General features: G+C 48.2%; 1 protein-coding gene across 3 annotated transcripts in view; it reads right to left on the reverse strand.

Moving 5' to 3' along the window:
• Positions 1 to 17,281, reverse strand: part of FAM160B2 (family with sequence similarity 160 member B2) — a 120,980-nt gene that overhangs the window by 38,691 nt on the left and 65,008 nt on the right. For all 3 annotated transcript variants that reach the window (XM_029603840.1, XM_029603838.1, XM_029603839.1), the window contains 3 exons: positions 16,406 to 16,601; positions 1,057 to 1,220; positions 736 to 873 (listed from right to left, as the gene is read on the reverse strand). In XM_029603840.1, coding sequence (XP_029459700.1) covers positions 736 to 873; positions 1,057 to 1,220; positions 16,406 to 16,601 — 498 coding nt within the window. The remainder of the gene's footprint in view (positions 1 to 735; positions 874 to 1,056; positions 1,221 to 16,405; positions 16,602 to 17,281) is intronic.

Raw genomic sequence — 17,281 nt, forward strand, 5'->3', positions numbered from 1 at the left:
CTTTCAGTTTTGATCTGTCTCCACCTGCTGGAAAGGAGGCTCAACCCACAGTCTGGACTGATCCGGGTACGTACAGGGAAAATTATTTACTAGGACTAGGGGACACTACATGAAGTGCTTGTAAAACAAATTTGAGAAAGTGATTTTTTTCACTCAATGCACAGTTACTGTGGGATTTACTGCTGGAGGATGTGCTGAAAGCAGCTAGCTTAGCTGGGTTTAAAAAGTGTTTAAACAAATTCCTGGAGGAAAAGTCCAAAAACCACTATTAGCCATGTAGACTTGGGAAAGCCACTGCTTGTCCCTGGCTGTGAGCAAGAAGAACTGGGTCTGTTCTTCGGGATCCTACCAGGTACTTCTGACCTGGATTGGTCACCATCTGAGACAGGATACTGGGCTTCATGGACCTTTGGTCCAGTGCAGAATGACATTTCTTAAGAGCCAGGATCGTCAGTTTATTCATTTATGTCTGGATTTTCACAACCCACCTTCCCAAGAAAACAATGCCCAAAGCGGGGTATGACATTTTTCCAAATCATTATATACATGAAGAAAAGAATTAAATCACAAAGCTATGGGGACTTTGCATTAATAAGATCCAACTGAACATTTGAAAAAACATACCCTCTTGCTTACCCTGGGGCATTAAACCATCCCCCCAATTCACATCTCAGCAACAAGCCAAGATTGCCTGTTCCAAGACCGATTCACACCCTAGCAAGCTGCCACAATTACCTGTTCACAATCTGATTCATTTCTGCCTTCCTGTCTGTTTTCATGGGTGCTGGTCCAGGATACCGGGGCATGTTACTGCAGGCCTGGAAACTGGTGTCTGGGAAGCCATCAGTGAAGTACGGATCCTCTTCCAGCTCCCTATCGGTGCATCAAACATAGCAGCTGTGAATCTGAACTGTACTACTCGTTACCAGAGAGCAAGGGGAATAGAAGGGTGCACGAGGCAAGCAGCCTGTCCACAACAAGTCAGCCTGCAGGGACAGAGCTGTTCACAGATCTAACACAGGTGGGACAGACAGTGATGTTGCACCGTGCACTCACTCTGTATCCTGATAGTGCTCCAGCTCGCTGCTCTCCTCCTGTCCCAAGCTGGGATGTGCAACATACCCTCGGTCCTCCAGGTTTCTCAGCACTAGATTATATATAATGTGCTCATGGGGTTTGCGAAGCAGCTCCTCAAACAGCCTGAGTGTGGCGATACTGATCTGTAACCAAAGAAGGCATAAATGAAAGCCACGCTTATGACACAAGCATGAACAACACTGATAAGGAATTGCTCTCTTAAGCGTAAATAACATCTCAGAAGGGATAACATCTGAAGTCACGGATGAGATGGTAACCAGCCTTTTTGTAGGAATGTACTTTCGTTGAAACGAGATGGGACATTTTAAAATTTCCTGCTTCATTTCGTTTTTCAAGTGAAAGAAAAACAAAATAGTGTTCATTTTCCTTAGTTTCAAAAAAAAATAAATAAATTGTCCAGTCCCCTACTCTCCTGAAAACAAAAAGACAAAAAACGAACAAGACAGACACCTCTACTGTCCTGATACCCCCAACCTCCTTTGGATCTTTCAAATCTATTTAAATCTTCACAGGGTAGAAGTGAACCCTAGTTGCTCCTGCCTCACAGCTGCTGTGCTTTTGACAATAATTGGAAGTGCTATATTTGCTTTTGTTTTAGCTCATTTTCTATGTAATTATCTTTTTGTGTTTTATATTGTTGGGTCTTTTATTCAGTTTTTATATCATTTTATATTTTATTTTGTTATTTTGTGTTTTTTTTGCTATGTCAAGTTCATTTTTTTTATCTTATTGTACAGCGTTTATCTATGGAAAATTATTCTATTAAATACAATTACAAAAAAGAAAATTGGTTCTTACCTGATAATTTTAGTTCCTGTAGTACCACAGATCAGTCCAGACTCCTGGGTTTTGCCTCCCCTCCAGCAGATGGAGAAAGAGAAGTTTTTACAACTCTGCCCTATAGCCTGAAGTGCCACCCACAGTCCGTCAGTATTTCTTAGTAACAAAGCAGAATGAATCAAACCCATCTAACAGGAGGAAGTGCCGTCACTCCTCATGAGAACAGCTCAAATCTATGCTCTCCGTTTCAATCGGACCTAAACTAAACTTTGTGCTTGCTAAAGAACACGCAACATATACTATCAGACAGCTTACAAACTCTGGCTCTCGATGGCAGGGTCTGCGAAGAAGAAATCAGCGGATTTGCGGAAATACTCTTATGCGAAGAATGGAGAAGACTCAGAAGACGCACGCTGCAAAATGGCGCAGGAGGAAGCATGGGAAGAAACAGGAGAGGCGAGTGCGGATACAAGTGAACCCAGCAACGATTACCCCACACCTGGGGAAATGAGAGGATGGTTCCGAGAAATAAGGCAAGATCTCAAAACATATAAAATGGAAGTGGCTGCCCTAATATCGGAACTTCGAGAAGAGTCAACGGAGATGGCACGGTGGCTAGATGAAACGGAGATACACCTTGATTCACAGGGGAAGGCTGGCATAATTTACAAAAAGAAAATGAAGCCCTGCAAGTTACTTGCCAAAATCTTTCAGATAAACTGGAAGACATTGAGAATCGCAGCTGACACTGTAACATCCGCATAAGAGAGTACCCAAGTCTGAGGAATTCATAGACTGTGTAGCAGCAGGGGCAAAGGTCTCAATTTTTCTTGGCTTCTGGCGAGCATAACTCAGATACCAAAGCTCCCCCTATCAAAATCGAACGGGCCCACAGGACTCTAGGGCCAAAGCTACCTAACAAACCAAGGGACATAGTAGTGTGTTATCACTCCTACAAGCAAAAAGAACAAATTTATAATGTAGCGTGCAAACAACATACGTGGCAGTGGGAAGGCCATGAGATTGCTGTCTTCGCAGACCTAGCCTCAGCTGCGTTGAAGAAGCGTCAGGATTTTCGATGTATCACCACACAGCTAATGGCTTCTAACATTCGCTATCGATGGCTGTTCCCGGGAGGCCTAGTCTTTATGCATCAAGGGGTATCTCACCGGGTGCAGTCTGTTGAGGAAGCTGGGGAGATATTAAAAATGCAGGCATGTCCGTAGAGATCCCGCCGAAAGATCCCACAGTGGGGAATACTAACCATGGCACCATCATGGCACAACTCCGATGGCAACGAGTTATGAATGGTTGCCGTCGACTTCAGAGGTATTCCAACGGGATCAATAGACATACCGATCCAGCGTGACCACAAGAGCCACAGATGTTTCCAATCACATTAGATATTGACAGCAGCAGTTCCAATACCAGACGGATCTAAGTATCCTTGACTTTGGATTCCAGGTTAAAGACTTATACTAAAGGGTTCTATACTTTTATACATTTAAAAAGGCATAAGCCAAATGATTTTCTTGTTTGATAAACATGAAGGTTCGGAAACGGGGGACAGGTGGGGTGACAATTTCCTCCACAAACCAGCTGGGATATAGGATTTATATCTCAGGATATAGGGATGGGTGGGCGGAGGGATGTGAAAGGGAAGGGAAGCCTTCTTTATGACGTGGAGATATTGCTAACAACACAATGGAGGTGGGTAGTTATGTTCCACATATTTAATATGTATGCAGAATTCTTACTGTATAGTATAATTGCCTGTTGGTTACTATCCTGTACTACAATACCTGAAAATAAGAAAGGTTCTGACTATCCAAGCAGATGGATGAGCAAAAAGTGGAGAGGTCTTATTTTTGAAGGGGTCCGAAGTTTGGTATTGTTGCGTCCGGTCTCAGATGGCTTCGACCCTTGTGCCTCACCTTTTTCTCTGCTCTCCCTGCTAGCCTTGGGAAGATGGCTACTGCCGCATCTGCAAGCCGAATTCTCTGGCATCCCTGGAATGGCTATGGCAAAGCCTCACGCCATGTTTCTCCTAAGGGCTTCCCAGGGTGTGCGCACGCCACCCAAGTCTTTATCCACGTCATGGCGGGAACCTCGGGGGCGTCCCCCCCGAATGACATTACGCCATCCGGGTATTTAGCCTACGCTTGTTTGCTAGCTCATCGAGTTAGCAAGGAATGGACTCGTCCGGTCTAAGCTACTCTGCCGCTTCCGTGCTGCCACTGGAAGCTCTCTCTGCCCTTTGGGGTATTCTCTAACCTGGGTACTCACTCCACGGGGGCCCTCTGCTTTCTTTCAGGTGCCTTACTGGAATCAGGTACTAGCTTCTAGAGGGCCTGCTCTCCCTGCCTCGGTGCCTGTTACCATCTACTTCTGCCTGGTGGAATCGTCAACCTTACAGCTACCATCTAGTGAGTAATCTATTTCTCAGTCTGTCTCATCTACAGCTCTGCAGTGCTGGGAAACCTTCACCTGGATATCCCTATACCATCTTGGTGAGACGGGGCCCCTCTCCTGAGGGTCCCTGGACTGTTACCTCTGGATCACCTCACTACTGCCACCTCTGGTGGTATACATCAGCTGTACAATAAAAAACAAAACTGTGTTTGTGCGTCCTATGTCTAGCCCAGTACTGTGGCTCCCCGCGGGGCTCCTCCCCGTGGGCGTGGTCATCTGCCACAGTACCCAAGAATCCACTCAAACACCTCAAACTATAACAGATTGCTAACTCCATGGATTCGACTCAGCTCACCGCATTGCAGGCCATTCCAGGCCTGGCCCAGCGAATTGCCAAACAGCGGAACGTGCTGGAGAATTTGACTGCTGCATTTAACCAGCTGCACACACAGATTAATTCACCAACCACCACAGGTAAAGAAGTTACACTGACAGAAGTGACGGTCAAAACAATTGTACCTCTATCTGCTCCAACATGCTTCTCGGGGGAAGTTTGGAAATGTAGAGGATTTGTCAACCAATGTTGCATGCACTTTTCCCTGCAACCTAATCATTTTCCTATAGCCTATGCCAAGACCACCTACATCTTGTCTTATCTGGACGGAAGAGCGTTGGCTTGGGCCTCTTCGCTGTAGGAGCGCAATGATCATATCCTACATGAACTTGCCGGATTCCTTGAACCGTTCAGATCAGTTTTTGATGACCCTGCCTGGCACAACTGCAGGATCTTCATTGGTTCACCTGACGCAAGGTAATAAACCTTTATCAGACTTCGCCATAGAATTCAAGACACTGGCGTCTGAATTACATTGGGACCCTAAATGCCTGAGGACCCTCTTCTTTGAAGGACTGAACTCTCGTTTGAAAGACGAGCTGGCAGTTCGTGAGATTCCTGAGACCTTGGCTGAACTGGTGAAGTTGGCAACAAGGATTGATCGCTGACTTTGTGACAAGGTTCAAGAGACCAAGACTCCCAGAAGAAGCCTTCAGAGGAAAACTCGAGTTAAGTCTATACCTAGGCCTGTTCTCTCAGGCCTTGTTGCTGGCGAAGAAGAACCAATGCAATTAGGCCACAGTCACCTGACGTCTAAAGAGAGAAGAACATGGAAGAGGTTGGGACTATGCATGTATTGTGGACAAGCTGGTCATGCTGTACAAACATGCCCTATATGTCTGGGAAACTGGCAGATCTAAGTCCTGCTGGAGGACTCTTCTTAGGTCTTACTGCACCCTCTCCTCCATGCTCTCTTCCTGTATCCTTAATCTGCGGACCCTTAGACTACCAGACTCTTGCCCTAGTGGACTCAGTGGCAGGAGGTAACTTCATTTTGAAACGATTAGTGGAGCACTTGCGGATTCCCACCACCACCATGACGTCTCCACTACTCCTATCTTCAATTCACGGGGAGCCCTTACCGGGCAAAGTAACCCAGCTCACCGAACCAGTGAGTTTATGGACTGGTGTTCTCCATTCAGAGACTATCTCCTTCTTTGTACTAGAGAAGGCCATGCACCCTGTAGTACTGGGGCTACCGTGGCTGCTGCAGCAGCATATGCCTCAATTCAATTGGGCCACTCTGGAGCTTTCACGTTGGGGTCCAGATTACCATGGTAAATGTCTGATGGAGGTCGCTCCTATACCCTGCATGCCAACTACCCCATTGATGCCTGGGTTGCCGCCTCAGTATGCATCTTTTCAAGATGTATTTTCCAAAGAAGCCTCAGACATACTACCTCCACACAGATCCTACAACTGCGCCATCAATTTGAAGCCTAACACTGAACCACCCAAAGGAAGGGTTTACCCTCACTCTGAGGTAGAAAATAAAGCTATGTCTGAATACATACAGGAGAACCTTCAGAAAGGCTTCATAAGACCCTCCAAGTCTCCTGCCAACGCAGGCTTCTTCTTTGTGGGGAAGAAGGAGGGAACATTGCGTCCATGCATTGACTACAGATGTCTAAACGAGATCACTGTGAAAGTCCGCTATCCCTTACCACTCATCTCAGAGCTATTTGATAGACTACAGGGAGCCAAGATATTCTCCAAGCTTGATCTCAAGGGAGCCTACAATCTAGTTCGCATTCGCTCTGGCAATGAATGGAAGACTGCCTTCAATACCCGGGATGGGCACTTTGAATATCTAGTGATGCCTTTTGGCCTGTGCAATGCCCCGGCTGTCTTCCAAACCATGATGAACGACATTCTGCGTGATCTACTCTACAAATGTGTCATCGTGTATTTGGATGACATCTTGATATTTTCCCAGGACATGAACACTCATCTGGAAGATGTCAAAAGAGTGCTGCTAAGACTCCACGAGAACCGCCTATATGCCAAGTTGTCAAAATGCGAGTTCCACAAGGAATCAGTGCCTTTCTTAGGGTACATTGTTTCCAACCAAGGTTTCCAGATGGACCCATAGAAGCTGGAGAGCATTCAGAAATGGACACAACCCACAGGTCTAAAGGCTCTTAGACGATTTCTGGGATTTACCAACTATTACAGAACATTCATTAAGAACTACTCCTCACTAACTGTTCTGCTTACAGCAATGTCCAAGAAAGGTGCCAACGTCACCAATTGATCAACGGAGGCAGTAACAGCATTCCAGAAACCAAAGGATGCCTTCTCAAGCAAGCCTTGCCTCCGACATGCGGATCCGACCCGGCACTTCATCGTAGAGGTTGATGCCTCAGACGTAGGCGTAGGGACCGTGCTAAGCCAGTCCGGTGACTCTAAGGCCTTACACCCTTATTCTTTTTTCTCCCGATGCTTCTCGCCAGCGGGGAAGAACTACAGCATAGGGGATAAAGAACTACTGTGCCTTGAGTCTAGCTCCCCAGCCAGAAAGACTGGCATCTGTGGCCACCACCGTCCACTCAGGCATATCCAAGGAAACGCCTCGTTCCAAATTGTCCAAGAGGAGCCACCACTTGAGACTGGACCTCGTCAACTCCGGGAGTGGCAGGGGCAGGTGAAACTGCTCGGAGTCTGGATTCCACCGGGAAAACAAAGCTGACTGTAAAGGACGCATATGCGCAAAGGCCCACAGCACCAGCTCTAGTGTGGAAGTCAATGATCCTAGGACCCGAGGGTAATCCCACACTCTGGGAGGGTGTTTGGTCAACAAATCCCAAACCTGCCCCTGCAGCTTGACAATACGACCCGTGGAAAGGAAAACTTTCCCTTGCTGTGTGTCGAATAGAGCCCCCAGAAATTCCAAGGACTGCGAGGGAACCAGGTGACTCTTGGCCATGTTGATCACCCAACCAAGTGACTTCAGAAGCTGTAGCACTCGGTGAACTGCCGAATGACACAGCACCTCGGATTTGGCTCAAATTAACCAGTCGTCCAGATAAGGATGTACCAACAAGCCTTCCCTGCAAAGCTGTGCCGCCACCACCACCACCACCATCTTGGTGAAAAGTCCTGAGAGCGGTGGCAAGGCCGAATGGCAGAGCCCGAAATTGGTAATGATGACACAGGATAAAAAACTGTAGGAACCCGCTGGTGGGCTTTTTGGATACCAATATGTAGATATATCTCCGTCAGGTCCAGTGACGCCAGAAACTCTCCTTTTCTTACGGAGGCAATCACAGATCTCAGCATCTCCATGTGGAAACGAGGCACCCAAAGGCATCTGTTGACTCTTTTTAGATCCAGAATGGGCCGGAAAGTCCCCTCCTTTTTGGGAACCATGAAATAGATGGAATAGCGGCCTCTTCTCTGTTCCTCTGATGGAACTGTTGTAATGGCACCCAACTCCATGAGTCGCTGTAATGTCTCATGTACTGCCTCTCGTTTTTCGGTGTACGTGCATGGAGAAACTAGAAACATGTCCCAAGGATGGCGTACAAAATCTAACACGTAATCTTGACTTATCATGATGAAGACCCACTGGTCCGAAGTCAGCCTAGCCCATTCCTCGTAAAAAAGGGACAATCTGTTCCCCATGACAGACTCCAAAGAATGGGCCAATTGTATCTCATTGTGAAGATTTGACTCCAGGAGCAGACTGGGAATTACCGGGTCCACCGAACCGTCGGCCATGAAAGGACTGAGACCATGACTGCTGTCTGTTGGAACCTTGGCGAAAAGCGGGACCAGACAACCTAGCCGGACGAAACATCCGATTTCCCTGGAAACGAAACCGACCAGAAAAGGCGCCCCTAGACCTGGGCCGATCCGCCGGTAACCTATGAATTTTATTCTCGCCCAGGGACTGAATCATGTCCTCTAATTGCTTTCCAAAAAGCATCCTACCCTTAAAGGGCAACGAGCCATGCTGAGCCTTGGACGAGACGTCCGCCGACCAATTTCTCAACCACAGGAGCCTGCGTGCCGACACAGCTGACACCATGGATCTGGCCGAGGTCCACAACAAATCATGCAGTGCATCCGCACTATAAGCAATTGCTGCTTCCAGGTGACCTGCTTGGAGAGCTTCACCCTCCGAAAGACCTTCATTGGCCTGCAGTTGCTGAACCCAGCGGAGGCCCGCACATAAGGAGAAGTTGCTGCACGTGGCCGCCCACACCCCCAAAGCGGAAACTTCGAATATTTTCTTGAACTGAAGTTCTAACTTCCTATCCTGCAGGTCTTTAAGGGCCGTCACCCTGGTCACCGGGATGGTGGTCTTCTTGGTGACCGCCGAGACCGCTGCATCCACTTTGGGGACACGTAACAACTCTAAAGCTTCCTCCGGCAGAGGATATAGCTTGTCCATAGCCTTACTCACCTTCAATCCTAGGCCTGAGGTATCCCATGCAGAGAAATGAAATGGAAAGGAGGTGGCGGGGCCCCTCAGACCCAACAGAACGGGATCCATAGCCCCCAGCTTAGCTTCCTCTGGCGGCATCTCAAGATCTAGCTCCCCCAAGATCGCAGGGATAAGCGGACCTAGTGCCTCTTTCCGAAAAAGATGGACCACCTTCGGGTCATCCCCTTCCATGACCTGGGGCCCACGGACTGCATCCACGTGCTGGTCCTCATCACCATCCCCTCCTGCTGGAGGTTTGGAGTGCAAGTCCTGATCCTCTGAGGCAGGGCCATAGTCCCCTTTGTTCGTGCCCGAACCCCCCTTGGACCTGGGCCTCTTTCTAGCCACCTTGCGAGATTAAAAGAGGGCACAGTCTCTTCAGCCTGTTGCTTACCAGCTTTCTTGGCTTTAAAAGCCTTATGCATCAGTAATAGAAACTCCGATGAAAATGAAGAGAAGGAGTCCAAAGCCCCCTCAGGGTTATCCTCCGGGCTGGTAGAGGCTTGGTCTGCCGGTTCTGCTCCCCTGGAGATCAGCCGTTGTGGGGATAGATCGGGAGGTAGAATCCCCTCCCTCATCGCGGCCCTCGTGGCTCCCCTGTCTGACATCAAAATGGCCTCCGTTCCTGTGGAGTGCGGGAACGGAGCAGCTGTGGTTGACTGCGATGCCAAAAGCCTCGAGGGATGGACCAGCTGGACATCATTGGGACGACTTACCTCCGGGAGCCAAATAGGAGGAAACAGGTCTACCAAATCGTCTTCCCAGAAAGGACTGGGACTGCTGTCTACTCCCTCTCGCTCGAAAGGAGGATGAAGGCGCAGTAGAGCGAGAGGAACGAGGCTTATGGTTTCCCAGAAACCTAGATCGTGAGGAGAAGGACCCCTTGGTACGTGACCTGTCCTCCGGGAGTCGGTACCCCTTGTCTCGCCCAACAATTGGATCATGTCCTCCAATTCCTTACCAAACAGGAGCTTGCCCTTAAAAGGGAGGGACCCCAGCCGAGACTTGGAGGCTCCATCCGCTGACCAGTTTCGTAACCACAACAGCCATCTGGCAGAGACTGCAGAGACCATGGTGCAAGCCGAAGTCCGTAGTAGGTCACACAGTGCACCCGCACTATACGCTACGACCGCCTCTAGACACCCCGCTTGTCTGGCTTCGTCCTTCAACAGCCCTTCGTTGGCGAGCAGTTGTTGCACCCACTGAAGACCGTCCCGTAACGCAGTTACTACAAATTGCCGCTCGGGCCCCAGAGCAGAGACCTCTAAATATTCGTCAGCTGGATCTCCAATTTGCGATCCTGAAGATCCTTCAACGCCGTGGCTCCAGTGACCGGTATGGTCGTCCTCTTTGTGAGTGCCGAAAATGCGGCATCCCCCTTCGGTACCCGCAGGACCTCTAGGGCTTCGTCTGGCAGAGGATAAAGCTTATCCATAGCCTTCGTGACCTTCAGGTCACGGAGAAGTGAAAAGGGAATGCTGTAAGAGGGTCACTCAGATCCAACAACACCGGGTCCATGGAGCCCAGCCAAGACTCCTCGGGCGGCGTGGTTATCCCCAGCTCCTCCAGGATGGCAGGAATCAGAGGAGCCAGCTCGTCCCGTCTGAAAAGGCGGATCACTCTCGGGTCGTCCCTTCCGAGGTCTGGTTCTGCCTCGCCGCCCCATGTGGCAATGTGCCCTCTCCCTCGGCCCCCCTTGGAAGCAGGGAGGGCTCCTCCAGAATCTCTGGATCCGAGTCCGTGGCATCCGTGTCCTCTCTATGCGGCAGAGCCCGCAATGCCCGTTTGGCTCTGGACTGCCCGTCCGAACCCTCTGACAGAGAACGATACTGGTCCGTGGGAGATGGCCCCTCAGGCCCCCCCGGTTGACGATTGGGCCGCGTGTCGTTTGTGGGCCTTGCGGGCCTTAAAGGCCCTATGCATGGCCAGGATGAAAACAGAGGAAAAAGAATCGTTGGACCCTTCAGAGTCTATGGACGTGTCCCCCCCCTTTCCCCCCCCCCCCGCTCCCATCGGTGAAACAGGCCGTGGGACTAGCTGCAGGGGGGAGAGGGGAGGAGGGGAATCCCAGGGGCCCGCTGCGATAGGAGCCCCGCTCGGAGCCGGAGTCAAAATGGCCAACATTCCCGCGATTTTCGCGAGGGAGCCGGCAGTAAAATGGCGGATTTACCCGCGGTTTTCTGAACTTGCTTGGGGAGGGCAGCCGGCCGCTTCCTGATGGCGAGGGCGAAAGTCTGACGCCGGACCATGACCCCCCCCAAGCGCGACTGAAGGCCCCCCCCCCCCCCCCCCCCCGGGACACAGGCTGAACACAGCCCGTCCAGAGAGAGGCGCGCGGTGCTCGAACCTCAGGCAGAGCATGCCGATCCGCGTGGCATGCTCGGCAATAGTGAAAGAAAACATAAAACAACTGCAAAATAAAAGGGGAGAAAGGGGAGAGAGACGCTGAAGCGGCAGCCGCAGCTGACACTAACCCGGAGCACAGCTGAACACAAAAGACAAAAAAAAAACAAAAAACGCTCTGCTTTACTTTTTATTTACCTGGAGCTGTCCCTCGTCATGGTTCTGAAGCGGTCCGACTGGGGTGAGTGAGCCGGGCTCCCCGGTATCACCCCGGCTGGGCTGTTCCACAAGAACCAAGGGTCCTCGACCCTTAGCCCCAGCAAGTGCTCAACCAGGGGGGGATGGTCCTCTCAGGACCTGACAACCCCCTGGGAGCAGAGGACCGTGTGGAAAATCAGCTTCTTCCTCTTCTTTCCTTTTTTTTTTTTTTAATGAGGAGATAAAAACCACACACCAGACAAAACACTCTGACTACACTCAGTGCCCCTTTTTCTATTTTTTTTTTTTTCAATCAGATCCGACTGTGGGAGAAGCAACCGACCATCTGCTGGAAACAGAGTAATACTGACAGGCTGTGGGAGGCACCCTGGTATATTTTATTTATTTATTTATTTATTTAAGGTTTTTATATACTGGCAATCATGAGCACATATCTTGCTGGTTTACATGAAGCGGGAGTGCATTAAATACATCAACTAGAACTGTGGTGATCGAAGGAGCAGTTACAAATAACAAGGGTAGCAGAACTTGGATAAGAAGGAAGAGATAGGAAAGAATAAACGGTTGAACGGTATACAAATAAATTAAATGCTATGTAAAAATGGCATGATTAATGGCTGAATATTTGAAGTCCTTGGTTTGTATCTATGACGTGATATTAGATTGTGTCTGGGAAAGCTTGCTTGAATAACCAAGTCTTAAGTCCTTTCCTGAAAGTTAAGAGGCAAGGTTCAGGACAGAGCCTGACAAGTTTTGCTCTGTCTCCATCTGCTGGTGCGGAAGCATAACCCAGGAGTCTGGACTGATCCGGTACATACAGGGAAATAACACTTCCCTTGAAAGAAGACTGACAACAGGCTCTGTTCATCCTTCAAGGTGAGGGAACTGGAACCCCAGCTTTCTTACCTGTCCAGCAATAAAGGACCAAGTGATAAAGGGTCCCCTCACAGACCAGAGGAGATGGCCCCACCAGGACCTAACAACTCCCTAGGAGGCAAGCAATCCTGGATGTTCTAGGCTTTTAAAGCTTTCCTTTTTTCTTCCCCCAACCTCAGACTGCAGGTTTTGCACCTCCACCATCTGCTGGAGACAGAGAAATACTGAGGAACTGCAGGTGGCACCTAGTGTTAAGTGTCAGTAAAACTTTATCTGTCTCCATCTGCTGGAGAGGAGGCAAAACCCAGGAGTCTGGACTGATCTGTGTACGTACAAGAAACACCCTATTTCCTCAATGCTGCTGTCACCACTACCATGACCTTTGAGGTCTATGGAGCAGTGGTTAGACCTAACGGAAGAGCCCAAAACTGAAAACAACCACTTAGCACTGCAAACTGAAGATACTTCTGATGCTCTTCCCTAATGGGAATATTCAGGTATACCTCTGACAGATAAGGAAGGTCAAAAACTCTCTGCTTTCTACTGCCATGATAAAAGACTTCAAGGTATCCATTCTGAAGTGAGCAACCTTGAAAATTTGTTGACTCTCTTCAGATTTAGAATTGGAGCTCCCTCTTGGGAACTACAAAATATTTGGAGTATCGATCGTGACCCCATTGAGGTCTTGACACCAATAACACCACCTCCAGGACAAAGTGGTGATCCAGTCTCGCTTTTATAGCTTCTCTCCTTGTGTCAGAATGACAAGGAGAAACCACAAAAGCATCTGGGATGGGATGAGAAAGTTCCAGAGCATACCTCTTTTGAACTATTTCCAAAGACGCACTGGTCTGTAATAATACAGACCCAACTCTGATAACACTTCAATAGATGACCATCTATCCCTTGAATCAGAGTTTGGGTCCCCCAATCCTCATTAGGGGGAATGAGATTGAGCTGAAGATTTCCTCTTTCTTCCTCTTTTAGACAAACAAAAAGACTGATATTTATCATAAGGCCACAACTGATGACACTTATAGAGGATGGCCCTGCCAACTTCTGACATCCTGAAATCTGTTGCAGGCTAGAGCTGCATAGAAGAAAGATTTGGGCCTATCCTCAGGTAAACTGGGAACTTTGGACTCTCCCCAGACCTTTGCTACCTTCTCCAAACAAAAGATTTCCCCTTAAAGGGAAGTTTCATCAAATTGGACTTTGAAATAAAAGCAGCAGACCAGTTTTGCAACCAGAGAAGCCTCCTTGCTGCCAACTATGGATGCCATACCTACTGCTGCAGCCAGAAACAGATTCAAGACTTTAAAAGGGAAGCAGCAAACATATCCTGAGAACAAGAAAGGCAGGAAGGGGAGGAAGAGAGTGGAAAATCTTTGTATTGGTCCTCCTAGAGCTATGAAGTATGCCATTGAAGGAGGAAGTACAAGGCTTTGGCTCTGAATGCTCAAGGAAAGTAGAGCAGAAGAGGGGAGGAGAGAGAGAAAACCAAGTAGCACACCGGTAGTCCACTGGTCGAGGGCAGTGTTCCACTGAGGGAAGAAGCCTGAAGCTATCACCTCAGTTCCTAACCACAGATATCCTCTTTGGTACAGAGCCACGCTCAACTGAAGGAGGAAGAATTCATCTCTCAACTCAGGAGCTGCACACCAGAACTTTTCTGTTCACCTGGCCTAACCAGGCTTTTGTTTCCACATAGGAAGCTTGTCTACCATCTGCTGGAAATAGAGAATATTGGAGGGCTGGTATCAGCACAGAGGGATATAAGGAATGACATAAACAAGTCTGTTGTTTTCTATGTCCATCTGCTGGTTGGCATGCATAACCCACTTGACTGGACTGGTCTGACTGGAAAAGAAGAATCTACCTTTTCACCATTGACCTCCAGGAGATCCTCTTAAATGTGTTGGGATATATAAAAACTGTTCCTCGCCATAATACAGCTACATACTGCCATACTCACTGCCTCAAAGGCATGCTTCAGCAAAGACTATCTTCCTGATCTGGGCATCCTTTAATGCAGGTCCAGGATAGAAGTCCATTTGGTTACCAAACATGCGTATATCAAATGAGCGTTCCAAATTGTTAAATAAGCTATTCTGTTACTACGTAAAAATAATAAGACACTGTTGTCATATTATTCTAGGAGTTACTCTGTAAACCGATGTGATATACCATATCGAATGTCGGTATATAAAAACAAACAAACAAACAAACAAATAAATAAATAAAATATCCACTCTTGGAAACAAACTTTTCTTTCTGTTGTACTACCAATTAGCCAAGGTGCGCCTGCCTTTGAAATTAGCCTTAGGAGAAACCCATTCCAGATGTATTAAATCCTGAACCACCTGGTGCAAGGGAAATGCCTTAGAGGGTTTCCTTACGCAGATCATGATGGGTTCCTCGGGGATGGAGAAGACACCACATCCTCATCGTTTGTAAGGATTGTGTAATCACGGAGGAAAGCTCATCCTTATAAAACATATGGCCTGTAACTGACCCATCTTCTTTCTCTGGGGGGAATTCTCCCTCCTCCAGCTATCTCTCACTATCCTGGTTCTTGGGATCTTGGAATCCACAAACCCAGAGAGGGATTCCTCTTTCTTCCTGCCACCTTCCTTTTTGGATCTTTTCTTTCCATCTGGAGCACTTGGAGCAAAAGGAAAACCTAGGGTGGACTTCGGGACTGAACTCCCTCCCATTGATAAAGGCTGCTGCAAGCACTTTAAAAATGCTTTTCAAAAGGATGCCTAGGCCATGGAGGAAACCTCCAAGGGAGAATAAATTGATCCCAGGACTCCATTCTGCGGAAAAAGCAGCAAAATTCTGCTCTACAGGAGTGAGAGGAGGAATCTCCATTTCCTTTTCACTCTCCTGCTGGGACCCCCATGGAAAGCATTTCCCGTGATGGGAATAAGATGGTGCAGCTGAACCACCCAGAACATCAGTAGACTCAGGAAAAATTCCCTCCCTCGATGCTCCATATAAGTGTGGCACAATCTGTCTGATCCCCCTCCGTGCAGCCTCTTAGAATGAAAGTGAGAGCAGAGCGTAGGCTTTTTTCCCCATGGTCTGCAGAGGAAGCCAAACCGTGGTGCTCAGCAGCTAAAAGCACAGTCACATTCACCCAAAAAGTGGTCTACAAACAGCCTCCTTAGCAGCAGTTGCCTTCCTATCTCCTGATCCATATTCAGCTGCTCTTCTTTGCTCTTCAAATCTTTTTTTTTTTAAACTTTATTACAGAGAAGAGCCAAAGCAAAGAAGCACTGCTCAGTTTCGCTCATATATTTTTTAAGTGACTCCACGGTTGAGAGAGACAGAAGAGACACCAGGAAAGGGGGTGGGGGGAGGAGAGTAACAACCCTTACCTCCAAAATCCAAATAGCTTACCCTGGAAGTCCCTTTGTTATGGAACCACTCCACTGAAAATGGGAGAACCTGTTTTTCACTTTGGGAGTTGCCAAGTTCAGATCAAGCCTGACCAGGACTAAGCTCAACTAAGGGAGGGAGTACTAGAATTTCCTGAGGAGCAACCAACCCTCTCACAGATTCCTCTACTCCTAATCAGGCCTCAGTCCATAGCATGGGATGCAGGCCTACCATCTGCTGGAGACAGAGAATATTGGCAAGCTGAGGTCAACACAGATGCTTATAAGGGTGATGTCAGCAAACCTGGTTTTCTCTGACTCCATGTCTTGGTTGGGGAGCATAACTCACTTGTCTGGACTGGTCTGTATGTACGAAGAGGAATTGCTGAATGATGAAGGAATAGTAAACCTTTCCTGTCTCAATACTGACATCACATGCCCTTGCCCCTCCTCATACAAGTGTACTCTCACCTCATCTGACAAGTGATTGCAATGCTCTATTAGATGATCTCGCAGTGGGTGACGATGGTGCAAGTCGGTGGCAGCTTCTGGTTGCCTCTCTGTGCCTAGTATGAAGAACACAAGCTGCTCTAACAAAGCTGGGGCTGAGATCTGGCGCACCAGGACAGACAGGACAGCAGTGGAGCTCAGGATATCAAACTCCGACCTGCCCAACAATAAAGAACAAGCAAAAAAAATAAGAAAATTCAGAGCCAGCTCAGAGATACAATGGGCGAGAGGCTATTAGTCAAAACTGCACCTTAAGGAACCCATCTCTATACAGTTCTGCTAGTGCACCTCATGCCTGTTCTACATCCTCCTTTGCTATTCCAGTATGGGGACACTCCCCCCACACCAAGCTCAGCTAATGTACCTTACTCCTGCCCTGTGGCACCCCCCCTACTGAGTCAGTAATGAAATCCCCATCCCTGCCACTGCACCTCATTCCTGCCCTGTAGCACCCCTTGTTATGGGCATGGGATAAACACTGTGGATCCCTAAAAGGCTAGAGGATGGGAATAAATAAAAATGTTTAATTGGCATGGAGTGGCAGTTACTACCCTTACGAGAAACATGGGGGTAACCTGTAAGGAGCAGCAGTTACTACCCTTAAGAGAAACATGGGGGTAACCTGCACGGAGCAGGCAGTTACTACCTTGGGAAGCTTGCTGGACAGACTAGATGGACCATTTTGGTCTTTTTCTGCCATCATTACTATGTTACTAAGTTATTCCAATATTGAGACCCACCTTCTACATACAACATACCTCACTCCTGTCCTGCATTACTCCTTGCTATTTTCTATACATTTTTCCTTTGTTTAATATTTTTATAAGACAAATTGAT

The sequence above is a fragment of the Rhinatrema bivittatum genome, chromosome 5 (assembly GCF_901001135.1).
Source record: "Rhinatrema bivittatum chromosome 5, aRhiBiv1.1, whole genome shotgun sequence".
NCBI lineage: Eukaryota > Metazoa > Chordata > Amphibia > Gymnophiona > Rhinatrematidae > Rhinatrema > Rhinatrema bivittatum.